At 44.9% G+C, this 26,263-nt stretch overlaps 1 protein-coding gene across 1 annotated transcript in view; it reads right to left on the minus strand.

The window, feature by feature from the left end:
• TGFBR3 (transforming growth factor beta receptor 3) overlaps positions 1-26,263 on the minus strand; it is a 225,280-nt gene that overhangs the window by 10,298 nt on the left and 188,719 nt on the right. Inside the window, exons 13-15 of the mRNA XM_008068272.2 lie at positions 24,892-25,012; positions 10,919-10,960; positions 8,073-8,180 (exon numbers count right to left, since the gene is read on the minus strand). Of these exons, the coding sequence (XP_008066463.1) occupies positions 8,073-8,180; positions 10,919-10,960; positions 24,892-25,012 (271 nt within the window). The remainder of the gene's footprint in view (positions 1-8,072; positions 8,181-10,918; positions 10,961-24,891; positions 25,013-26,263) is intronic.

Consider the following 26,263-nt stretch of genomic DNA (forward strand, 5'->3'; position numbering starts at 1 on the left):
TCGCCCAGACTGGAGTGCAGTGACCGCTCCCGGCCACCGCAGTCTCGACCTGCTGGGCTCAGGCGATCCTTCCATCTCAGCCTTCCAAGTAGATGGAACTACAGGCATGTGCCACCATGCCCAGCTGATTTATTAAAAATTTATTGTTCGGGGAGACAGCTCTTATCAACAAGGGTGCCTGAACGGAGCATATTTGTATACCAAACCCTTAACTGTACCGCACAATATCATTTAAAAAAATTGATTAAAATAAAAAATAAAAACCGGACTCGGTGGCTCAGCCTGTAATCCCGCGCCTTTGGGAGGCTGAGGTGAGTGGATTGCCTGAGCCCGCGGGTTCGAGACCCGCCTGCGCAGCGAGACCTCATCTCTACAATAAATCAAAAAATCAGCTGGGCGTGGTAGCGCATGCCTGTAATTCCGGCTACTCGGAAGGCTGAGGCGGAAGGATCGCCGGAGCCCAGCAGGTCGAGGCTGCGGTGGCCGGGAGCAGCCACTGCACTCCAGTCTGGGCGACAGAGTGAGATTCCAACTCAAAAAAAAAAAAAAAAAAGAAGCAGCAGAAAGATTTATCTAAATCTCCCTCCTCACTCCACCAGGCTGGAACCCTGCCCTTCCTTATCCAGAAAGAAGACAGGAAGTTTACCCTCTGAAGGGGAAGAAACCGAGGGTTTCAGGAATGGCCAACACCAGGCACAGTTGAGGGTAAAAGAACCACCCTCAAAAGGGGGGATTCGGAGAACGTCTTCGTGCTGTGCCTCACCTGGGCTTCATCGGCTCAGCCTGACAGGAGCTAAGGCAAGATGGTCTTGCCTCTTCCAGCGGCAGTGAACGAGGCTGCCTTTTCCAGAGTGTCACACGTGCCTGATTGTTCAACATTCAGGAACAGTGCCAGGGCCGTACCCTGCCCAGGAAGTCTGAATGTTTGCTTTCTGAAGTCCATTTGCTAAATATAATTTGTTGCCATGTCAGTTTATTTTAATCAGTGCCCACCAAAAAGGTCTTTCAACAGCCAGATCTGCACGTTTCAGGTAGGAAACAAAAAAAATCTGATTTATGGAAAACTTGACGAGCTAAAGAGGAAAAATCCTACGATGTGATATCTGAGTTTCATCAATAAAATGTTTCCTTCATCGCCCTAAGGAAGTTTATAATCAATATGCCCCATTCATGTGCTTGAACTTCCCAATCTTAAATAATCCTATGTTAATATTCTCAGATAGATGATATTGTACTCGTGAGACAAGAGAAGGATATTTAAAAAAAAAAAAAGGCTGGGCACGGTGGCTCACACCTGTAATCCCAGCACTATGGGTGGTGGCCGTAAACATGCCATTACACTCCAGCCTGGGTGACAGAGTACAACTCCAACTCAAAAAAGAAAAGAAATTAAATTCATAGGGAAAAAAGTTTTTGGAGTTTAGAAATTTGAAGCCAGTATTAAAACTCACTTGTTAACTAAAAGATAAAGAGAGAAAATGTCCCAGAAAATAAAGAAATAAAGCAAAAGGATGGAAAAAAGAAAAAGAAAGAAAAATTAGAGGAGAAAAGTCAAAAGATTCTACTTTCAAATAAAACGATTTCTAGAATGAGAGAACACAGAAAATGGGGATGAGGAAAAAAATAGGTAATCATTTGAAAAAAAAAAATCTCAGCTCTGAAGGATATGAGTTTCTCGACTTATAGTCTGAACTCAATAAATGCCCAGCATAATGTATGAAAATACACCTAATACAAGGGATATCACTGTAAAAATTTCTTCCAGAAAGAAAAAACAGGTCACACAACAGGGATCAGGAGTCTGAATAGCTTTGGACTTCCCAAAAGAAATTTTCAGAGCTAGAAGGCAATGAGGAGTGCTTTCAAAATTCTTAAGGATAATCATCTATAATCTAACATTCTATACCTTGCCAAACTATCTAGGAAGTGTTTCCATGAAATGAGGACCCTCTAAGACATGCAAGATGTGAAAGACATTTACCTCCTACAGACCCTTTAAACCAAGAGAGAGGAAGGCATGGGATACATGACACAGGACACGAGCAACTCAAGAGAGAGGTGAAGGAAATCCCAGGATGGAAGTAAAGATCACCAGTTTAGACAGGAGCAGGTCAGAAGGCTTCAGGAAAGACTTACTGAAGAAAATGAGTCCATAGAAACACCTGATAGGTCTGAAAAGGAGACTGAGATAACTGGCAAAGGCGGCAGTTGAAGAAACACTAAATATAAGAAACTAAGCTAATGGGGGAAAGGTGGAGAAAGATAATTATTAATTCTAGGGAAAAGTAAAAGTCATGAAGGAACTGGATAAAAAATGTGGTATATACACACATTGGAATATTATGCAGTCATAAAGAAGGACAAAATTATGAACTTTGCAGCAACTTGGATGAACTTAAAGTCTATAATACTGAGTGATCTATCACAGAAACAGAGAACTGAGTATCACATGTTTTAACTCATAAGTGGACCTTGAACAATTATCGTAATACAGTAAGAAAAGGATTGTCAGTAGTGGAAGATTGCCAGGGCTGGGGAGGGGGCAGGATTGGTAGTAGCGGGAAACTGCCGGGTGGCAGGGTGGGATTGGCAGTTGAGGGAAACTGCCAGGGGAGGGGTGGGGGCACACCTCATCAACAAGGGTAGCTGTATAATGAACACTGGTACACTAACCCTGAATTGTACTCCACATCTTTAAAATAAAAAAATTTAAAAGTTAAAAAAAAAGACATGAAGGAAAAATAAAAATAATCGTATACTACATGGCTAAATTGTGACCAGCATTTAGGTAGTTAGACTAATGTAAACACTAAATACTGATCCAATCAAAATTTCCGTATAATTCTTTTTTCTTTCCTTTTTTTTTTTTTTTTTTGAGTTGGAGTCTCACTCTGTTGCCCAGGCTGGAGTGCAGTGCCCTGATCACAGCTATTGCAGCCTCAACCTGCTGGGCTCAGATGATCCTTCTGCTTCAGTCTTCTAAGCAGATGGAACTACAGGCACATACCACAGTGCCCAGCTAATTTTTAAAATTTATTGTAGAGACAAGGTCTCTCCTAGTTACCCAGGCTGGTCTCGAACTCCTGGACTCAGGAAATCCTCCTGCCTTTGCCTCTCAAAGTGCTGGAATTACAGGCATGAACCGCTGCACCTGACTCAGTATAATTCTATTAGGAAGATGGTAGGGGAAGTGGACAAGAAGGGAATGAATGCACAATTGGGGTATGGGGTGAAAGAGAAAAATCCTCATTTTCCATAGGAAAAGGTTGACAGAAAAGGTCTAAAACTGAAAATCAAAAGGCAGGCCAGGGGCAGAAGCTTATGCCTGTAATCCCAGCACTTTGGGACGTCAAGGCAAGAGGATTGCTTGAGTCCAGGAGGTCAAGACCAGCCTGGGCAACATAGTGAGACCTAGTTTCTATAAAAAAAATTAAAAATTAGTCAGGCACGGTGGCTCACACCTATAATCCCAGCACTTTGGGAGGCTGAGGTGAGAGGATTGCCTGAGCTCACGGGTTCGAGCCCAGCCTGGGCAACTTGGTAAGACCTCATCTCTACAATAAGTCAAAAAATTAGCCAAGCGTGGTGGTGCATGCCTGTGGCTCCAGCCACTTGGAAGGCTAAGGCAGAAGGATTACCTGAGTCCAGCAGGTGGAGGCTGCAGTGGTGGTGAGCGTGCCACTGCACTCCAGTCTGGAGTGTGACAGAGTGAGACTCTGACTCAAAAAAAATAAATAAATAAAAGAAGAGGAAGAGGTAGTCATGTATTCATGTTATTTAGAGGTATGAATTAATGTCTCAAGGGATCCAACTAAGAGTCAAAAATGGTGGTCTAGGGAGTAAGAAAAGCTTGGGGCTCGGTAGGGGTTTGCTTTTTTCCCCTAACATGTCTTGTAGAATTCTTTTAGCCTTTAAACTCTCTGTGTGTACCACTCTGAAAAAAGTTAAAAAGTTTTACTAAAAAATAAAAGTTTTTACCCCTCCCCTCAAGAAAATTACAGAGCCGGGCTCGGTGGCTCAGCCTGTAATCCCACACCTTTGGGAGGCCGAGGTGAGTGGATTGCCTGAGCCCGCGGGTTCGAGATCCTCCTGGGCAGGGGCAAATTGGCGAGACCTCATCTCTACAATAAATCAAAAAAATCAGCTGGGCGTGGTAGCGTGCGCCTATAATTCCGGCTACTCGGAAGGCTGAGGCGGAAGGATTGCCCAGAGCCCAGCAGGTCGAGGCTGCGGTGGCTGGGAGCGGCCACTGCACTCCGGTCTGGGTGACAGTGAGACTCCTACTCAAAAAAAAAAACAAGAAAAAAGAAAATTACAGATCCAATTTTGCTTAGGACTTAGGAACCCTCAAGGACTGCATAGAGGTTAGGGATGCCCGAACTAGCTAGGCTCTCCAGAAGCAGGGACATCCGATGGTTCCTCTCCAGCACCATGGCCACCCTCAGCCACCCTCCTCTCCACAGCATCTTAGGAGAGATTGTAAGTTTCAGGAGTAGGGTTTTCCGAACATAATTCACATGGCCTTTCAGGGAGTATCTCGTACTGTGCCCAGAGTTGTCATACGATAAAGTGTCATAGACCAACACACATTCCAGGTATGTAAGTAGATACCCACAGTGCAAATATGCGACTTGGTTTTGTACCCTGTGCTGCAGACGAATTGACAGCGTAATCAGAGTGACAGTTACCCAAATTAAGGGTTGTTTTGGACACAAAGGCAGATGCTCTCTGAACCGCCCCCAAATGCGGCATCTTGGGTCTGAGTTCCACAGTTTAGATCACTGTGAAATTGAATGGCCTGACTCGGTGTCTTCTAACCACCTCTCCCCCCATTGGCCACTGAATCTGTTCTTTTCTATTAATCTAAACTTGCCACTAGCTGACCCAGGCAAGAAACTGAGGGGGTTCTGGACAAGAAACTACCATTTGGTCCTGAAGTGAACCTTCTTCATACTTGTATAACACTTGTATTTTTTAAATAAGCAACCTGTAAAAAGAACCAGAAGCTATGGTTTTTAATAAAAAGTAATTTTGAAGCTGTATCATAAGTGATGTGAACAGATTTTAAGCCCAAGTGACAGTGTCAAGAAACCTTTTAGCTTTGAATCAGCGTAATTTGTTTTGCTGGAAAGAACCACAGGAAGGGTTTTTGGTTTCATTTATCTTTAATCAACTCAAAGCCTATTTCTATGTTAACAGTACTTTAAAACTCCTCTTGAAATCCCTGGATTTCACGAGAAGGGACTCAGTAACAACCAACCTCCAAATTCAATGAGTAGCACGGCAAGTCATACAACCAAGCTTGGCTTTTTTTTTTTTTTTTTTTTTTACTGAGTCAGAGTCTCACTCTGTCGCCCCCACTAGAGTGCAGTGGCATGCCCACAGCCACTGCAGCCTTGATCAGCTGGGCTCAGGTGATCCTTTTGCCTCAACCTTCCAAGTAGCTGGACTCATAGGCACATGCCACCACGCTCGCCTGAGTTTTTGATTTATTGTAGAGATGAAGTCTTGCCAAGTTGCCCAGGCTGGTTTCAAACCCCTGATCTCAGGCAATCCTCTCACCTTGGCCTCCCAAAGTGCTGGGATTACAGGCGTGAGCCATCCCGCCCAGCTCCAGGCTTCGCTTTTTATCAGGTTTGTGTGCGTGGCTGCAGTTTCAGGGGAATTTCAGTAGCGTGTGCTGCAATGGTGAGTGCCATTGGTTGTCCTACATTTTGCCTGGATCTGGCTTCCTGGCCCAAGATTAGCTTTGAGGGTGTAGCTCAATGACCAAGGACAGACAGGGGCTGAGCAGGCACATTACACATCTGTAGCTACACAGTCTTCTTGGAGTACTTTCAAGTTCATTCCCAACAGACAACATAGGTTGCCAACAGTGCTAGACCCTCTCAGCCACGTGGGAGGTTGAAAGAAACTTCAAAGAACCATTAGTTTGAGATCTGAAGATGCCAGTATTCCCGTGGCAGGATGACTTACTCTAAAATGCTGCTCTGTTAAACACTGTCCTTCTGGTTCTTTTAAAAACTGTTCATGAGGAAGAATGTTCCTGAACTGATTCACAGATGCTTACACAATACTCAGAATCATTACACTGAAGAGTCTTAATTTCTCTCTCTCACATACATACTTCACTCAAAGTATGCTGAAGAGGAACAAGAATTCAAGGACTCAAAGTCCCCCTGTTAAAGTATCTGTTGTGCTACTCATTGAATTTGGAGGTTGGTTGTTACTGAGTCATTTCTCCATACCAGGGATTAAATATTTGTCAAGTGGTTAGCTTTTGGGTGAATGTCCCATGCTAGGTACAAAGGGGTCCTTTCCTCTCCTTCTGCTATCATCTGAAATACCCCAGTCAGGAGATGTAGTATTTGAAGTGAAAATTCTGATGACAAAGAGTATGACATTTTATCTACCAAAGGATCACAGTGTGATGTTTTCACTCTCAACAGTGTGAAGTATTGTCTAGCAATGAAGAGGGTTAAGATATGACTCACGAAAATGTACTTCAGTACTTCTCTCCCCCTTTAAATCAGTATTTCCACCAGGCACAGTGGCTCATGCCTATAATTCCAGCACTTCGGGAAGCTGAGGTGAGACAATTGCCTGAGCCCACGTGTTCAAGACCAGCCTGGGCAACTTGGCAAGACTTCATCTCTACAATAAATCAACAAAAATTAGCCGGGCACGATGGCACATGCCTATAATTCCAGCTACGTAGAAGGCTGAGGTGGAAGATCACCTGAGCCTAGCAGGTGGAGGCTGAGGTGGCTGTGAGCAATGCCACTGCACTCCAGCCTGGGCGACAGAGTGAAACTCCAACTCAAAAACAAACAAACAAACAAATAAATAAATCAGTCATTCCTTCAGCTTGGCAGATTAATGGCCCAAGGTGAGGCCAAAGATTATGACATTCATTGGTCAATGAATTTCAAAACAGGCCCTTCCATGTGTCTCTGATGGATCGATCTAGCAGAGTTTACCTAGGGTCACGCGTAATTCCAAGTATCCAGGAACAAACAAGACCACCAGGCTCTCTAAACATGCCTCAAAATGCATGTCATTCTTCCCCATGTTTGAAAGAAAACTGAGAAAGAAGCAAATTCATTTGTTCTTTCTTCACTGTACTACCAACACCCCTTGCTGGGCCTGCATTCTGTGTGAGTGTCAGAGCAGGTTCTTTCTTCGGGCTAGTGTGTTTCAACCTTGGGATGGCTGGGGAAGGGACATCAGAATTTTGGAGACTGGGAGAGTAGCTGGAAAACAAAGTGCTTTGCTTCACTGTTTTTATTTCTTTTCAATTCGTGAAAAGATTTTTTTTTTTTTTTTGAGTTGGAGTCTCACTCTGTCGCCCAGACTGGAGGCTCCGGCGATCCTTCCACCTCAGCCTTCCAAGTAGCTGGAACTACAGGCGCATGCTACCACACCCGGCTCATTTTTTGATTTATTGTAGAGATGAGGTCTCGCCAAGTTGCCCAGGTGGGTCTCGAGCCCGTGGGCTCAGGCAATCCACTCACCTCAGCCTCCCAAGGTGTGGGATTACAGGCTGAACCACCGAGCTCAGTTGTGAAAAGATATTTTGAAAATTTAACTTTGCAGAAAGAGATGAAAAGTTTATGCTTATCAAAGATGACATGGTATGAGTTTTAAAAAGGTTGAGAAAATCTGGTTGAAGTCATTGACTGGGGACTCTGGTCGACAACACTCAATGCCTTAGCAGATGAAGGAATACATCTTAGCTTCCTTCCCCACTTCCTCCCATGTATGTGTCTTTGGCTTTGAACGAATGGTTTATATTACCAGATTGTCTACATTAACTTTCTTTAAACTCTAACAGCAACATAGCTTTATGAGAAGCTAAACATCACCAACATCACAACCACAATGAACATAAATAGGTTAAGCATTCCTTTTCTACCACCGTTTAAAGCAAATTATATTTTTGCAAATTCCAGTTTATGCCAAATCCGTAAATAGGAAAATAGTAGGAATGAATTTCCTCTCTCTTTCATTCATTATTTCATGGAACAAAACACATAAGACGTGCTGGACTCATACCCAATGGTCACACTAACCTGTGTGGGAATAGATATACCACAAGGCGCCCGTCAGGAGTGCTCCAATCACAAATGCTGCAAACGCAATGCCCATCACAGTGAGGGTGTCCAGACCGTGGAAAATTGCTATAAAGGAGGGAAATCAATACATACAACTTTTCAGTTAGTCAGTATCACACATTGCAATTTTATATTTGTTTCACAAGCATGATCATAAAGGCTGAGCACTGACTAATAAAATCTGAGAATGGAGTGGGCATTCCAGTAAAATACAGTGTGTTTGTAACTTGCAAATTTTTTTCTCAAGAGAAAAATGAAATTGTCAGGTTTCCAGGATGTTCTCAGTTTGCAATTGACTCTGAGCAACAAACAAATAAAAAATCAGATTTACAAACTCTATAAAACCTTAAGTCTGTGGTCTCATTGTCTCAATCTGAGGTGTTACTATTTGAAGGGAGGGTTGAAAATTCACAGGTTCAGATGCTTTGATGCTGGGCACAGTGGATCACGCCTGTAATCCCAGCACTTTGGAGGGTGGAGGTGAGAGGATTGCCTGAGCCATGGGTTCAAGACCAGCCTGGGCTACATGGCGAGACCTCGTTTCTACAATAAATCAAAAAATTAGCCGGGCATGGTGGTGCATTCCTGTAATTCCAGCTACTTGGAAGGTCTGAGGCAGAAGGATTGCCTGATCCCAGCAGGTCAAGGCTGCAGTGGCTGTGAGTGTGCCACTGCACTCCAGCCTGGGCAGCAGAGTGAGACTCCAACTCAAAAAAAAAAAAAAAATTCTTGGGAAAATAAGAAGAATGTCCATGATCAGAACCTGACTCATTACTTCTTACTCATTTGAATTCCTCCAACAAGGAGGCATTGCACAGAAAACACACACCTTAGAATACTTTATAAACATATTTTCTTTTTTTTTTAGTGCAGAAGCAATGTGTGTATAAACATATTTTCATGAACGTTGACAAGTACAAAAGATAACAGGAAGAGTGGGAAAGAGAAAACAGAATAAAAATAAACGATTCCTGCAGATTATAACGTTTCGCTGATCTCCTCATATTAAGCCCTCCATCTCAACAACTATATATTGTGTCATTTAAAGCGGCCTACTTTTTAACACGTTTCCAACCAAGATCTTTCTGTGAGGGGAACGGAAATACTTCCCAGTGGGGAGTGATGTCAATTTTATGGTCAGCAAAACATATAAATAGAATCAATTGTTCCTCCATTTGGCAAAGATTTTCATATTTGAAATTAATTCCAGGCCACAGAAATAGAACATTTCCTTTCATTTAAGAGAACTACCTTCTTTGAGTCACTTATAAAAAGTTAAAATTGGTTTCCAAGGGAGAGGGCTTTTGGTAGAATAAAATTTCTAAGGTCTCTGTGTTTTGAATATAAATGGAAGATACAGGACCTCCTCACTATTTCAGTACTATTTGTAACTTTCCACTCCAGTTAGAAGCAGCTCCAGTGATCTCTATATAAATCAAATCTCTTTGTCTTTCAACTCACTTCAGTTTAAAAGATTATAGACACATGTGATCCTTGAGCAGCCCCGGCACTCCAAAGAATGTCATGGTGGAAAAGCATCTGGAAGAATCCAAACTCCCAAGCTCTGGTCCCCACCCTTCCAGTCCCGTGCCCTTTGGCGTGTTCATTTAACTCCTACAAAATGAGGATAACACTACTTCACCCACCCAAGGCAGGGGGTGAACACATGAATTTGTAAAAAGGCCGACAACCCACTAGATGACATAAGAACTGAGACGAGCTCTCTGGAGATTACGCTGAACCAAGTCATTATTCTGTTTAGTTTAATCTTGTGCGTAGGACAGATATTAAAAGACAACTTGGCTTTTTATGCCTACAGATGCAAAAATTGGGCACGATTACAGGTTTTTAGTGAAACTACTCAAACATTTCAAAGATAAAGATGTCATTTATGAAAATCAGACTAGGTAAGTGTGAGGGATTGTGTCTCTCTCTTTTATGCGTGTGTGTTTCTGCATTTATGATATTGTTCCATAATCTTTCAAAAAACAATCTAAGAGAATGGTTTATGAGGTGTTTTGCTAAAGGAATTCTACAGACTGTTTGTTACGTGCATGTGATAGAGTCAGCTATGGAGATTAATCCTGGGAGACTTAAGAGAAAGAAAAAAAAGCACAGATTCTCTTCACAAGACAGCATCATCTAGAAGTGCTCTGAGTAGACAGCCATGAAGCCCATGTTCAAGTCCTGCCTCCATGCCAGTGAGGCAGGAATATTTCTGGGTCAGCGTTTTCTTCCATACAAAACAATGAAATTGGCTTAGACAATCTCCAACTCATCATTCTGAAGTAATTGATGTTGCTTTCTCTTTTTTTCTTAAATGCCCCCCTTCCCTTTAGTCCTTGGACTAGACATTGTCTCGAAGGCATAGCAATTGAGTTTCCTTAGTTCTCCGTCTCTGAGCAGATTAACACTGTTGAGACTTCAATTAAACCATCCCCACAGCTGTATGGTAATGCACAACAGATGCGCATTATTGATATATGGTAATATCACAAGATATAAGCATGCAAATCATGAACTTACCTCTCCAAAACTAAGTTTAAGTTACTACCCTCCCATTCAAGTCATATATGCCAATGGCTTAGCAAATTAATATTTTTTAAATGGCAATGGTGGGAGGGAGAAAAGAAAGGAGTACAAACGAAAGAAAAAAATGTATGAGAAAAAAGAGGAAAGGGGACAAGGGAATGAGAGCAGAAGTCTCCTTATCAAGACTCAAAGCCTGGCAACTGCTCACTAGCCAACTCATTCTTATGAAAACCCAGGAGGTTTTATTTCGAAATAGTTGCATAAAGACTTACGTGGAGAAATTGGATTCGGTTCCTTAACGCTTGGACCTTTAGCTGAAACAAAAACATAAATCACAATGTATTCCATGGAGAACCAAGATTTAGGCAAAGGGTCATCAAAATCTCAGCAGAAGCTGACACTTTTCTGTTGAACTTTCCTTGTGAAAGCTCTGTCAATGGTGCTCTTTAGATATTAAAATTATCTAATTAAAATTCAATATTAAAATTTTTAGATATAAAAATTCATATACCATGAATTACCCAGGAATGATAAGCACGTTGTTCATTATCAATTGTATAGGTTCTTTCATTTGAAGAAAATCCGAAGGAAAACACCCAAACTTAGGGAATCTGAGGCTGATCCTTCGTGTGTGTCTACTTTTATATGTACTTACAAAAAGAGTCAGTATCTTTTTTTTTTTTGAGTTGGAGTCTCACTCTGTCGCCCAGACTGGAGTGCAGTGGCTGCTCCCGGCCACCGCAGCCTCACCTGCTGGGCTCCAGCAATCCTTCTGCCTCAGCCTTCCGAGTAGCCGGAATTACAGGCGCGCGCTACCACGCCTGGCTGATTTTTTGATTTATTGTAGAGATGAGGTCTTGCTGCCCAGTCGGGTCTCGAACCCGCGAGCTCAGGCCATCCACTCACCTCAGCCTCCCAAAGTCGCAGGATTACAGTATCTTTTTTTTTTTGAGTTGGAGTCTTACTCTGTCGCTCAGGTTGGCGTGCAGTGGCATACTCATGGCCACCACAGCCTCAACCTGCCGGGCTCAGATGATCCTTCCGCTTCAGCCTTCCAAGTAGCTGGAATTACAGGCGTGAGCCACCATGCCCAGCTAACTTTTTGATTTATTGTAGAGACGAGGTCTCACCACGTTGCCCAGGCTGGTCTCGAACCCTGGGGCTCAGGCAATCTTCTCACCTCTGCCTCCCAAAGTGCTGGGATTATAGGCATGAGCCACCACACCCGGCCGAGCCAATACCTTTAAATACTATGCTTTTCCAGTGTAGGTGTGATCTCATTCTGCTTGTAATTGATGTGCAAGCTTTGTAACAGTATCTTTATTCTTCTATCCTTAATGCTACCATCCTAGAGTGCAGCTCCTCCTCCTTGCTCACTGTGTTATCACAGAGGCCCCTTGTCTCCATGCTACCTTCCTCCCAAATACTGCTCCTCCACATTTGTCCCCAGAGTGAGTATTCCAGATCCCAGAGCTGACCACGTTACAGCCCTGATGAAATCCCTTAATGATTCCCCTTGGCTTCTAGGGAAAACAATCCAAACTCTTTAGCACGACCCATACATTCTCCCTTTCGTCTCTACCCTCCTCTCCAGCCTCTTTTCCTGACAGGGTCCTTCACCCAGGGTGGGCTCTTCAGAATTAGTGATTAAAGTTTCCCAAACGCTCCATGCTGTTCCATGTCACTACGCTTAGCCAGCCCTGAAACACCCTCTCCCCAGGCCTGCTTGGTCTGCATCTTTGCTGGGAGTTCTTCCCTGACTCCCTCACGGCCCCTTTTCCACTTTTAACTCATGCCACCCCTCCTGTGTCACACTTGTGCCACACCACCTGGTAATTTTCTCTTTTTCTCTCTTTCTTTAGGGTAACCTCCAGTTCTTACTCATCTGTAGATCCTTAGGGCCCACACTAGCATAGAATAGGCCTTTTAGAAATGTCTGGTGGCTGGGTGTGGTGGCTCTCAACTGTAATTCTAGCTCTTTGGAAGTCAAGGCAGGAAGATCGCTTGAGGCCAGGAGTTTGAGACCAGCCTGGGCAACATATCGAGACCCTGTCTCTATGACACGTTTTAAAAGAAATTTAGCTGGGCATAGTGGCCCATGCCTGTAGACCCAGCTACTCAAGAGGTTGAGTGGGAGGATCTCTTGAACCCAGGAGGGAGGCGACAGTGAGCTATGACTGCACCACTGCACTCCAGTCGGGGAGACAAAGCAAGACCCTGTCTCAAGAAAAAAATTTGTTTGGTGAAGGATGATTAGAACGTTGATGTACTTTTTGAAAACAGTGGTGGCTCATGCCTGTAATCCCAGCACTTTGGGAGGTGGAGGTGAGAGGATTGGCTGAGTCCAAGGGTTCAAGATCAGCCTGGACAACTTGGCAAGACCTTGTCTCTATAACAAATCAAAAAATTAGCTGGGCATGGTGGCACATGCCTGTAACTCCAGCTACTTGGAAGGCTGAGGTGGAAGGATTGCCGGAGCCCAGCAGGTCAAGGCTGCGGGGGCCTGGGTGACAGAGTGAGACTCTAACTCAAAAGAAAAAAAAAAAAGAAAAGAAAATGGAGGCAACTGAGGAAAGGAAGAATAGGACTATGTAAATGCTTTATGTGTCTCTATTTCCATAATGCTGTCATGTTCATAAGTGCCACACAGCCCAAATCTCATTTGAGGCTCACACCCGTGCTATGAGGAAGGCACAGAGAATTTTTATCACTATTTTAGAAATGATCAGCCTGAGACTCTGATATCATGTGATTCGCCCAAGGTCACAGCTGGAAAGCATCAGGGCAGATGCTGAACCAGAATTCCAGATTTCTGCTTGGCAGGCTACATGATGGGGTAGCTGCTGTCCTGAGCTGGAGCAGCAACTACTAGGCTAGGCGCGGGGGCTCACGCCTGTAATCCCAGCACTTTGGGAGGTGGAGGCGAGAGAATTGCCTGAATCCAGGGGCTCAAGACCAGCCTAGGCAACATGGCAAGACTTTGTCTCTAAAATAAAGAAAAAATTAGCCGGGTGTGATAGCACATGCCTGTGGTTCCAGCTACTTGGGAAGCTGAAGCAGAAGGAATGCCTGAGCCCAGCAGGTCGAGGCTATGGTGGCTATGATCGTGCCACTGCACTCTAGCCTGGGTGACAGAATAAGACTCCGACTCAAAAAAAAAAAAAAAAAAAAGAGCTACTTGTACATACCCACTGTTTGTCCTCAACAAGTGAGACCAAGGCTAGTAGAGTTCAGGGGTTAGGAGACTTCAGCCCTCCACTTATTTTTATATGGACCATGATGAGCTAAGAACGGATTTTATATTTTGAAACAATTGTTTTAAAATCAAAGAAGGATATTTTATGACATGTGAAAATTACGTGAAATTCAAATTTACTCCATAAATGAAGCTTTATGCGAACACAGCCATTTACATACTGTCCATGGCGGCTTTCACACTACCACAGTGGCATTGAATCATTGAGACTAGGACCATATGGGCTACAAACCAAAAATATTCACCATCTGGCCCTTTATAGAAAAAGTGTGCTAAGCCCTGCAACAGAGGGTATCCTGACTCTTTGGAGTTTAGAAGTGATATGTGTTTATAGCGATCTTTTCCTTTTTTCTTTTTTTTTGAGTTGGAGTCTCACTCTGTTGCCCAGGCTGTAGTGCAGTGGCATGCTCACAGCCACCCCAGTGTCAACCTGCTGGGCTCTGGCAATCCTTCCACCTCAGCCTTTCAAGTAACTGGAACTACAGGTGTGCACTACCATGCCCAGCTAATTTTTGATTTATTGTAGAGGCAAGGTCTTGCCAAGTTGCCTGGGCTGGTCTTGAACCCGTGAACTCAGGCAATCCACTCTCCTTGGCCTCCCAAAATGCTGGGATTACAGGCTGAGCCACCAAGCCCGGCCACAGCTCTCTTTTCATCTCTTTTTCATTCAGCAAAGAATGAACACACATTGGGCATGGTGGCTCACACCTATAATCCAAGCACTTTGGGAGGCAGAGGTAAGAGGATTGTCTGAGTCCAGGGGTTCAAGACCAGCCTGGGCAACTTGGCGAGACCTCATCTCCACAATAAATAAAAACAACTCGCCAGATGTGGTGGCTCACGCCTATGGTTCCAGCTACTTGGAAGGCTGAGATGGAAGGATCACCTGAGCTCAGCAGGTTGAGGCTGCAGTGGTGGCCGTTAGCATGCCTGGCCTTGGCAGTAGAGTGAGACCCTCTACCCCCCCCCAAAAAAAGAATGAACACAAATCTCAGGTTTAGATTCACAGTGAAGTACAAAGAACTTGTGAAAATTTGACCAAAACAAGCAGCATCTGAGTTGATAGTTACAAAAATAAAGAAGCTAGACAAGATGAAAGAAGACAGCACTGTAAATTCTTGGGATTCACTCTCAACATTCTTGTAGCGGAGTTACCAAGGGTCCAGCTCCAGGGAAAGGAATGCCACTGGAGGGGTCAGAGCCACTATAATGGAATGGTGCCGCCTGGAGTTGTGTAACATTCTGGCCCCAGGAAGAGGCTATATATACAAATGTTATACTTCAATAAAATTACTAGGAAAATTAAAACGTAGGAATGTTTTTCAGAAAATCTAACTCAGTAGGCAGAACACACGCTAACAAACAACAAAATGCACCCTCCCTGGGGTTTTGGTCCTATCCGCCTCAATGGCAGCAACAATGGTGACGCCATACATTTGTACCTCTGTATAGTGTTTAACAATGGCCAAAAAGTCTTTATTTATATTATCTCATTTTTAATTCCCAAGAACCCTATGAAGGAGGGATAGCTAACCACAAACTGCTCCCACTTGCAAGAAGCATTAGTTTGATCCACTGAACTAAGTCCAAAGGCATTTAAAGGTCGCTACAATGTGCATCATGTGAGTAACATACACACTTCTGGGACGAGTTCCATCCAATCAACCGCCCGTGGTTAAACTCTGTCACCTGGCATCCTCAAGCAGTTTAAAAATAATGATTCTCTCCTAAGGAGACCTCCCATGTAAGAGTTTAGGTTTTAGAGTAAGGCCTGTGTGATGGCTGGCATTGTTTTACGATTCTTAACGGACTTATGTTATGATCTAATCCTCGACTCCCCCCACCCCCCACGGAGGGACCATCTTACAGAGCTAAGCAAAGCCAGCCGTGCTCACCTCCCCCCCCCCCGGGTGACGATCCTGCATGAGTCCTGTGGTCACACAGTCACACACACAGGCTGTAGCACTGAGGATGAAGACTTTTGCCCTCTAGCTTTTCTGTTCCCAGATCCCAGTATATAACTAACATCATTTGATCTCCACTGGAACCCATCCTCAAGGAGGCATGCGGCGAGGAAGCGTGGATCAAACAGTACTTACTTCTGGTTTAGGGGTAAGGTTGTAAGAAAGGAATCCTAACTATGGCTGTAAAGAGAATTTCAACCATCAAGATTCCTCCACAGAAAGAGCAAACTATAATCAACATTCTGAATTCCATCTTTTCATCTACGCTGAGCAAATTCTGGTCTACCCTCGAACCAACATTTCCCTCCACAGATTGTTGGGCATGGTTTTCATTCACGGGACATTTCTGGGGTTATGCATGAGTAACTGACCGCAGCTTTTGGATTCCAGTGTTCAGCTGGGTTTTCCTCAACACCACAGGACTGAGTGGGCCCTTGGGGAAACCAGGCGTCCAACTGGTGCCCACATCTACTGGCATTTGGCAAAGGAAGGGTGAGAAGAGAAAGATTCTTCCTGGAGAATCTGTTCGAGGCCCCATTTGAGATACTTTTTCTTTCTTTCTTTTTTTTTTGAGTTGGAGTCTTACTCTGTCATCCAGGCTGATATGCAGTGGCACGCTCATGGCCACCGCAGCCTCGACCTGCTGGGCTCAGGCGATCTTTCCGTTTCAGTCTTCCAAGTAGCTGGAACCACAGGCACGTGGCACCATGCCCAGTTGATTTTCTTGACTTATTGTAGAGTTAAGGTCTCACCTTGTTTCCCAGGCTGGTCTTGAACTCGTGGGCTCAGGCAATCCTCTCACGTCGGCCTTCCAAAGTGCTGGGATCATAGGAGTGAGCCATCGCGCCTGGCCAAGATACTTTTTGTTTTGTTTTGTTTTGTTTTTGAGTTAGAGTCTCACTTTGTCACCCAGACTGGAGTGCAGTGGCCGCTCCCAGCCACCACAGCCTCGACCTGCTGGGCACCGGTGATCCCTCCGCTTCAGCCTTCCAAGTAGCTGGAACTACAGGCGTGTGCTACCACACCCAGCTAATTTTTTATTTTATTGTAGAGATGAGGTCTCACCAAGTTGCCCAGGCGGGTCTCGAACCCGTGGGCTCAGGCAATCCACTCACCTCAGCCTCCCAAAGTGCTGGGATTACAGGCTGAGCCACCGAGCCCGGCTCCAAGATATTTTTTACTACATTATTTTGCTGTAACTGAATCCCTTCTCCAGGTTCCTTTCATATTTATGACATTCATTGCAATTTCCTGTTCAGATACCTGCATCCTGCCACTAGACTGGTGGTTCTCGTCTAGAGGTGATCTTTGACCCCAGGAGGCATTTGGAAATGTCTAGAGACATTCTGGATGGTCATCACTCGGGGGTGGGGTGTGCTACTGGCATTTAGTAGGTGGAGACCAGGAATGCTTAAATGTCCTACAACACACAGGTAGACACCTCCTCCCCTCCCCATACAACAGAGTACTCCAGCCCAAAACACTGGTATTACTGTGATTGAAGAACCCAATGCTAGACTGTAAAGGGCTTAAAGACAGGATATTTTGTCCACTGAAGTGCAGTGGCATGCTCACGGCCACTGCAGCCTCAACCTGTTGGGCTCAGGCGATTCTTCCATTTCAGCCTTCCAAGCAGCTGGAACAACAGGCGTGTGGCACCACGCCCTGCTAGCTTTTTTAATTTATTGTAGAGACGAGGTCTTACCAAGTTGCCCAAGCTGGTCTCGAACCCGGGGGCTCAGGCAATCCTCTCACCCTAGCCTTCCAAAGTGCTGGGATTACGGTCATGAGTCACCACGCCCAGCTATCACGTATTTCTTATTATTGGGTACTTTCCCCAAATAAACCCAAACTTCACAGTTTTCAGAGTAGTCTTCCTAAATGTCTTCCTAATCATCGATTCCCTACCTGAAATCTTTTGATGGTCTTTAACTTTTAGAGGTGCAGACCAGAGTATTTATGAATGAAATATGTCTTGGTTTCCTTCAGAACAATCCAGTGGGTGACAGAAAGTGATATAAGGAGATTTACCATGACCTGGTCATTGTTGAACCCATTCTATCTTTGTATATATTTGAAATGTACTAAAATAAAATTTTTAACATGTGAAGCCCATGGAATATTTATTTATTCTTATTTTTTGAGTTGGGGTCTCACTCTGTCACTCAGGCTAAAGTATAGTGGTAGGCTTATGGCTCACCGCAGCCTTGACATCCTGGGCTCTGGCAATCCTCTGCCTCAGCTTCCCAAATAACTGGGACTACAGGTGTGTAACACCATGCCTGGCTTATTTTTTAAATTTTTGTAGAGATGAGGTCTTGCTATGTTGCCTAGGCTGGTCTCGAACTCCTAGCCTCAAGCAATTCTCCTACCTCGGCTTCCTAAAGTGCTGGGATTACAGGTATGAGCCACTGCACCCGGCCTTATCCATGGAATTTTTAAAAATTCCATGATATCCCTCTCCCTTATTGAATAGAAACTGAATGCCTTAATCTGTCAATTAAATTAAGCATTTCTACCACCTCTTTACTCAGTTTACCCTCGTCCCTACCTCAGCTTGAGGACAAAACCTGGCTGGCCCTTTAGAGTATTTTTAGTCCAGAAAGAACCAATGTGTGCCAGAAAGTAATGCTTCTCTTGGATGAACCTTCAACTGACGTTCACAACCTTCCCTTCCACTGTCCCAGCCCCCAAAATAAACCCTAGTTTGGCTTACAGGTTGAAAGGAAGGAGAGGAAATTAACATTTACTGAGTGTTCAAGATACACAGGCATTTTATTTTTCAAAGGTATGTGGTGAACATATAGAGAAAATTCAGTATTTCAAACATTTAACTTGCTAGAATTAAATAACTCTATATGTGTTGATAAATCATGGCAAATTTTGGAATGATATTTATTACTTTTTAACATCCATACTTTTCTGTGTATGTGCACTAAGTTCCACAGAAATGATCATTCCTCCCTCTCACCAGTTAAAAAAAAACAATCATCACTGACGTGGCATAACCATTTTTATTGTGTAAGCCCAAGTGTTCTCAAATGCTGTAAAAAGTGATCACAGTGTCCAAAGCAAACAGCACTAACATGCCTATACTTCAAAATATTTCAGAAAATATGGTAGATGGCACCATCTCAACTATTTTAATTGTTTTGCCATAAACCATAATATGCATAAACTATTCATGTTTTCTGAGTTTTTTTGTGAGTTATCATCCAAAGTCACAGAACTTCTCCTGGACTTCAATATTCTCTTACACAGCTTAGGCATTTTCCAACATCCTCATCCTTTGGGGGACAGACATTTTTCCTAAAAATGTTCATCTTCCTTTCAGTTCCAAATGAATCATTTGCATATTTGGGTGTTACCTTGAATACTAATATGATATAATATGAAGGGGGCGGGGAGGCAAGAAGAAGGTTGTGAAGAGATAGATGCCTATGTTGGTTTTTTTTGAGTCAGAGTCTCACTCTGTCACCCAGGCAGGAGTGCAGTAGCATGCTCACGGCCACCGCAGCCTCAACCTGCTGGGCTCCAGCGATCCTTCCGCCTCAGCCTTCCAAGTAGGTGGAACTATAGGTGTGCGCCACCATGCCCAGCTAATTTTTTGATTTATTGTAGAGATGAGGTCTCACCAAGTTGCCCAGGCTGGTCTCGAACCCATGGGCTCAGGCAATCCTCTAGCCTCAGCCTCCCAAAGTGCTGGGATTATAGGCGTGAGCCATGGTGCCCAGCCTGCCTGAGTTTTTATAGAATCAATCTCCATCTGGGAGAAGGCACAGGGTTTCAGACCACAGGCATTGTAATAAAAGTGCCTGGGTCTTAAATCTGTATCTACCATTACATGTTGTGTGAGCCTGACCAAGTTACTTAACCTGTCTCTATACAGAGGCTATAATATGGGGGATGAAATCTGATAATCTACATACAGTATTTATTTATTTGTTTATTTATTTTGAGTTGGAGTCTCACTCTTATTGCCCAGGTTGGAGTGCAGTGAGTGACACACCCATGGCCACCACAGCCTCCACCTGCTGGGCTCAGGCGATAACTTCTGCCTCAGCCTTCCAAGTACCTGGAGCCACAGGTATGTGCTACCACGTCCGGCTAAGTTTTTGATTTATTGTAGAGACAACGTCTCACCATGTTGCCCAGGCTGGTCTTGAGCCCCTGAGCTCAGGCAATCCTCTAGCCTTGGCTTCCCAAAGTGCTGGCATTACAGGCGTCAGTTACCATGCTTGGCCACATACAGTAATTAGCACAGAGCCTTGTACAAAGTAAATGCTCAGTAAATGTTAGATCTCACCCTCATCTCCATCAGCATCATCACAGCAGTGAGAGAGGTGAAGTCACCTGGCCAAGCACCACCGTCTCTTGTTGAAAGTCTAAGTAGTAATAGACTGCTAACCCAGCACTGGTTCTTAAGGGACTTAGAGATCAAATGTGGCCAAGATGCACTCATGAAGGTTTCATGAAAACCAGCAGCTCAAAAGAGGAACCCAGATTTATTTATTTAGTCTTGATGGCCTACCCTACCTGTCCACAGAAAAAACAACACTTGAAGTATGTCAGTGCTGTTGGCAGCGGTGGCCACAGAGCAGTGTTCTGCCTGGCTGTGAAACTGCCAACTAGAGCCTTTATCTGCTGCCCTGGAAAACCCAAGTGTTGAAAAATAAGACAAGCCAGTTGTGGTGGCTCATGTCTGTGATCCCAGCACTTTGGGAGGCTGAGGCAGGAAGATGGCTTGAGCCCAAGACTTCAAGACTACCCTGACCCCATAGCAAGACACCATCTCTAATTAAAAAACAAACAAACAAAAAAGAGCTCAGCTTGTAATCCCAGCACTTTGGGAGGCTGAGGCAAGAGTATTGCCTGAGCCCGTGGGTTCGAGACCAGCCTGGGCAACATGAGGAAACCTTGTCTCAACAACAAATCATAAAAACTAGCCGGGTGTGGTAGCATGCGTCTCTAGTTCCAGCTACTTGGAAGGCATAGGGGAAGGATCACCTGAGCCCAGCGGGTCAAGGTTGCGGTGGCCATGAGCGTGCCACTGTACTCCAGCCTGGGCGACAAGAGTGAGACTCCAACTCAAAAAAAGAAAAGAAAAGTAAGATGAAGCAAGTGACCAGTGAGAGCTGAGCTTTGGCATAGTCTTCACAGATCACCTATCTTAAAAGGCACAAAAGCATTCCATAGGTTGGGAAATTGTTACCCAAAAAGTGAATCTCATTAAGTGATCTGCCTTCTCCCACAGATACTCCAATAAAGGAACACAAAACTGTCTGGCAGGAAGAACATTCATGACCCTGTTATTATTTAAATAAGTCAATGCTATTAGGCAAACGGTCACATTCCCTTTTCAGAAAACTATTCCAATTCTCACTCCAATGGTCTGCACTGAAGCGACATGACTTTGGAGACAAAGGAAAATAAACATAACAGGTGAGAGGAGTCACACACAGAGTTGAAAACTGCCAGAAAAACCTACCCAATTCCACTGCAAAGTTAGAAAACAAATTTGCTCACAGGCCCTGGGATGCTGGCCTGCAGTTTAACCCCCTCAATTTGGTTAACAAACCAAGAAATAACCTTTCTTCACCCACAGGCTGCTCCACTAAAACCCAGTCTCCATGAGCAAATCTCATAAAACTGCTTTGATATTTGGTAAAACTTTCCTCTTGAACTCTTATGTAAGAAAGCAGTGAACTCTCAATACAATGACACTAAGTTTAAATCAAAGTAATTACCTAATTTACAAGCAAAACCACTTAGAGAATGCCACCAGACTCCAAAGAAGAATAAATGAATTGCTGGAAGTCATACTGCAGCGATATTAATGTCGAATCATTGTCTGGCATGAGTAAAAGCAAGCTGCTGCTTTCAGGGACCAGGAGAATTACCTCTCAGAATGAGTAAGGAGCAGCTGCTGCCCGTGTTAAACCACTTTCACAGCGTAAAACGGTCAGCCAGGGCCCCATTGTGCTTACTTCGCAATACAATTAATTTATTCTTATTTCTTTCTCCTGAACCCAACAAAAAGGAACCATTTGGGTAACCCTGACACAAAGACTGGGTCTGTCATAACTTTCTTTTTTTTTTTTTTTTTTTTGAGTCAGAGTCTCACTCTGTCATCCAGGCTGAAAAGCAATGGCATATTCACAGCCACTACAGCCTCTACCTGAGGGGTCAAGTGATCCTTCTGCTTCGGCCTTCCAAGTAGCTGGAGCTACAGGTACGCGCCACCACACCCAACTAATTTTTTTATTTATTGTAGAGATGAGGTCTCACCAAGTTGCCCAGGCTGGACTCGAACCTGTGGGCTCAGGCAATCCTCTCACCTCGGCCTCCCAAAGTGCTGGAATTATAGGTGTGAGCCACCGGGCCTGGCCTGTCATAACTTTCAAGTGTTTGAAAACCAACCAATACAAGTAGAATAAACAACAACAAAACCATTGCTGAGAAACAGCTCCTTGGACAGCCTACTCCACCTTCACAGTGGTCAGAAATGAATTAAAGGGTATTTTGCTTCTTCAAACAACAAAGTTGGGTGTTACAGCTAAACGGACCTCTGGTCCAAACCTCTCCTTTCCAGATAAAGAAATCAAAATCCAAAGAGGTGGTCATCTGAGTACCACAGTCAGTGAGCAGGAAAGCTCAGAGCAGGGCCTCAGGCTCCTAGCTACATGCCTGTGCCCTTCTAAAGGAAGCACGTTCCCAGGAAGGAGGCAGGTGCTACCACCAGGTGTGACCACAAAAAGGGCACTACTAGTTTCACAAAAGTCCCTCAGCCAAATAAGAAGCTGGACAGCACACATGCCTCTGTTCTTGTAAGTACTTCCTGCCCCAGGGCGGCCACCCCGGTGCTACTCTTGCCAATCCAACAATGCTCAGACCAGAAGTGCCATCCCAGGGCCAGTCCACAGCCTAGATCTGGTATCAGCACCACGCAGCTAATGTCCAGCAACTCAAGCCAGGCAGTTCACTGGCTTTTGTCAAAGCCTCTGGGGGCTCAGGCTCCTCCCTGCCCCTCAGAATGCTGGGAGGCCACCTGCAGCTCCAGCCCTGAAATAGCTAACCCCAGAGGCTTGGAATCTACTTTCCCTCTCTCAGCTATCTCCCAGTTTGACACCCTTAGACAGCAATATTTCTAGGCAGTGACAACTATAATTATCCCATGTGACATTTGGTTCTATCCCTCAGATGTTGACAGCTACCTGGCATGTCCACGTTTGTCTACAGCCCTCAGAGCTGCAATGTGGGTCCCTGTCAGATGGTCTCAGAGGGCCACAAATCCATTCCCAGCTTTCCTGTTATGGCCCAGCTCTGTTTCTCTGCTGGTTTGGCCCATGCCAGAACTGGCCGTGCCCTGCCTATCCTTCCATTTACTGATGATGTCACACTTCTTAGGACACATCCTTTCTTCTCCTAGAAGATGAAGCTTGCTGAATGTTCCTGCATGTGTAGAAAGAGGCACTCTTGGCTTTAAGCAACAAATGTTTGTTTTTTGAGTCTGAGTCTTACTCTGTCACCCAGGCTGGAGTGCAGTGGCATGATCACGGCCACCACAGTCTCGACTTGCTAGGCTCAGGCAATCCTTCTGCCTTAGCCTTCCAAGTAGCTGGAACCACAGGCACGTGCCACCACATCCATCTAAATTTTTTATTTATTGTAGAGACGAGGTTTCGACAAGTTGCCCAGGCTAGTCTTGATCCCTTGGGCTCAGGCAATCCTCCCACCTCTGCCTCCCAAAGTGCTGGGATTATAGGCGTGAGCCACCATGCGCTTGATGCAAAATTCTGAAAATTGAATTGTAAAAGGTATTTGGGCAGTGATTCTGAATCTTCTTTCTTTCTGCTGTGACACCACAGATGAATAATGCTCACATACATAACACCTTTTTAAAGGCATCTGCGATTTTTTGTTTTTTTGAGTCAGGATCTCACTCTGTTACCCAGGCTGGAATGCAGTGACAAAATCATGGCTCACTGCAGCCTCAACCTCCAAGGCTCAGGCAATCCTTCCTCCTCAGCCTCCCAAGTAGCTGGGACTACCGGCATGCACTATCATGCCCTGCTAATATTTTGATTTTTTTGTAGAGACAAGGTCTCTCTATGTTGCCTAGGCTGGTTTCAAACTCCTGAACTCAGGCAGTTCTCCCAACTCAGCCTCCCAAACTGCTGGAATTATCTGAGATTATAGGCATGAGCCTCCATGCCTACCCTGGCATCTGGAATTTTGACAAAGCAATATAATAGCTTGTGGCCAGTACAATCATTACCAGCAGATCACAGAAAGATGAGCTGTGGATTATGTGCAACTCTAACCCTTTCTCGCATACTCATTGGTAACATATTTGAATGCAAAGGAGAGTGACATTATGACAAGGCCAAGCCTGACTTCTATCTGATTTATTTTTTATTTTTTTGTAGAGACAAGGTTCCCCCAAGTTGCCCAGACTGGTCTCAGACCCTGGGCTCAGGCAATCCTCTTGCCTCAGCCTCTCAAAGTGCTGAGATTACAGGCTTGAGCCACTGATTTGACTTTTTACAGAGGAAATCATTTGCAAATGTATCACTACTCACAGCTCAGCCATAATGGCAGCAGGAGAACCAACTAAAGCAGACTCTCGGATAAAGATTTCTTTTCTTTTTGAGTCAAAGTCTCACTCTGTTGCCCAGGCTGGAGTGCAGTGGCACACTCGACTTTCTGGGCTCAGGGGATCCTTCTGCCTCAGCCTCCCAAGAAGTTGGAACTACAGGCACGCGTCACCATGTCTGGTCTGGCTAATTTTTTTTGGTTTATTGTAGAGACATGGTCTCGCCAAGTTGCTGGTCTTAAACCCCTGAGCTTCAAGCCACCCTCTCGCCTCTGCCTCCCAAGGTGCTGGGATGACAGGCGTGAGCCACCGCACCTGTCAAGACTCCGCTTCTAAAGCAACTAAGCCTGGACTCTGATCTCCAGTATTGGATCTTCTTAGTGAGCAGCCTGCAGCCCCTCCTCTCTGACTGAGCCTCCCAGAACGTACCTTTGGGCTCTCCTTCATGGTGGATCACAGCGAGGGGCTTGGTGAATGTCTTCTTATTCTGCATCATGGCCCAGATCATGGAGGCGTCCAGCGAGGTGCAGGCTTCGTCGGGTGGCACACACTGCAGGCGGGCAGAGCAAAGGCAGAGTCAGGGCCCACTCGAGAACGCCTTCACCAGCCTGGCCTGCACATGTGTCCTGTGGCCTTTCTTTTTTTTTTGAGTTGGAGTCTCACTCTGTCACCCAGACTGGAGTGCAGTGGCCGCTCCCGGCCACCACAGACTCCACCTGCTGGGCTCCGGCAATCTTTCCGCCTCAGCCTTCCGAGTAGCCGGAATTACAGGCACGTGCTGCCACGCCCAGCTGATTTTTTGATTTGTTGTAGAGATGAGGTCTCACCAAGTTGCCCAGGCGGGTCTTGAACCCACAGGTTCAGGCAATTCGCTCACCTCGGCCTCCCAAAGTGCTGGGATTACAGGCTGAGCCACCGAGCCCGGCCAAGCCTTTCTTTTTTTTTTTTTTGAGTCAGAGTCTCACTCTGTTGCCCAGGCTGGAGTGCAGTGGCACACTCACGGCCACCACAGCCTCGACCTGCTGGGCTCAGGCAATCCTTCTCTTCTGCTTCAGCCTTCCAAGTAGCTGGAACTACAGGCATGTGCCACCAGGCCAATCAGACCAGCTAATTTTTTTGATTGATTGTAGAGACAAGGTCTCGCCATGTTGCTCAGGCTGGTCTTGGACCCCTAAGCTCAGGCAACCCTCTCGCCTCCGCCTCTCAAAGTACTGGGATTACAGGTGTGAGCCACTGTACCCAGCTTGTCCTGTGGCCTTGCATCAGATGGCGTATAGCTGCTTACCATAGAAAATGGGAGATCTGGGTGTTTTTAAAAGCCCCAAATAATCTGAGAGCGACTGTGGCAGACCCCGTGTATTTTCAGCTGCACCTAAAGATGCAAATACAAGGGGGGGGACCCTAAAAGCCCAGAATTTATTTATTAAACAATTGTGTATTTATTCTTACACGTTTAAACTTCAGTAACATTCAAAGTACAATACACCCATCGAGACACTTTTTCCATGACCCCAAACCATTTTTGAACTCTTCAATTTGGATGCCTTTTAGTGCTTTTGTCGCTTTTTTGTTTCACCTCTTCCACATCGGTAAAACATTTCCCTGTGAGGACTTTTTTCATCTGGGGAAACAAAAAAAAAATTGCTCGGGACGAGATTGGGTGATGAGGGAGGGTGGAGCATGGCAGGGGGGGTCATGCTGTTTTGTGGTCAAAATTTCACTGCCACACGTTGTTGCGTAAATCACCCATTATGAAATGGGCATTGAAAGAATCTCCAAGCCGGGCTCGGTGGCTCAGCCT

The sequence above is a fragment of the Carlito syrichta genome, unplaced genomic scaffold (assembly GCF_000164805.1).
Source record: "Carlito syrichta isolate Samal-C Ts95f unplaced genomic scaffold, Tarsius_syrichta-2.0.1 Scaffold309922, whole genome shotgun sequence".
Taxonomy (NCBI): domain Eukaryota; kingdom Metazoa; phylum Chordata; class Mammalia; order Primates; family Tarsiidae; genus Carlito; species Carlito syrichta.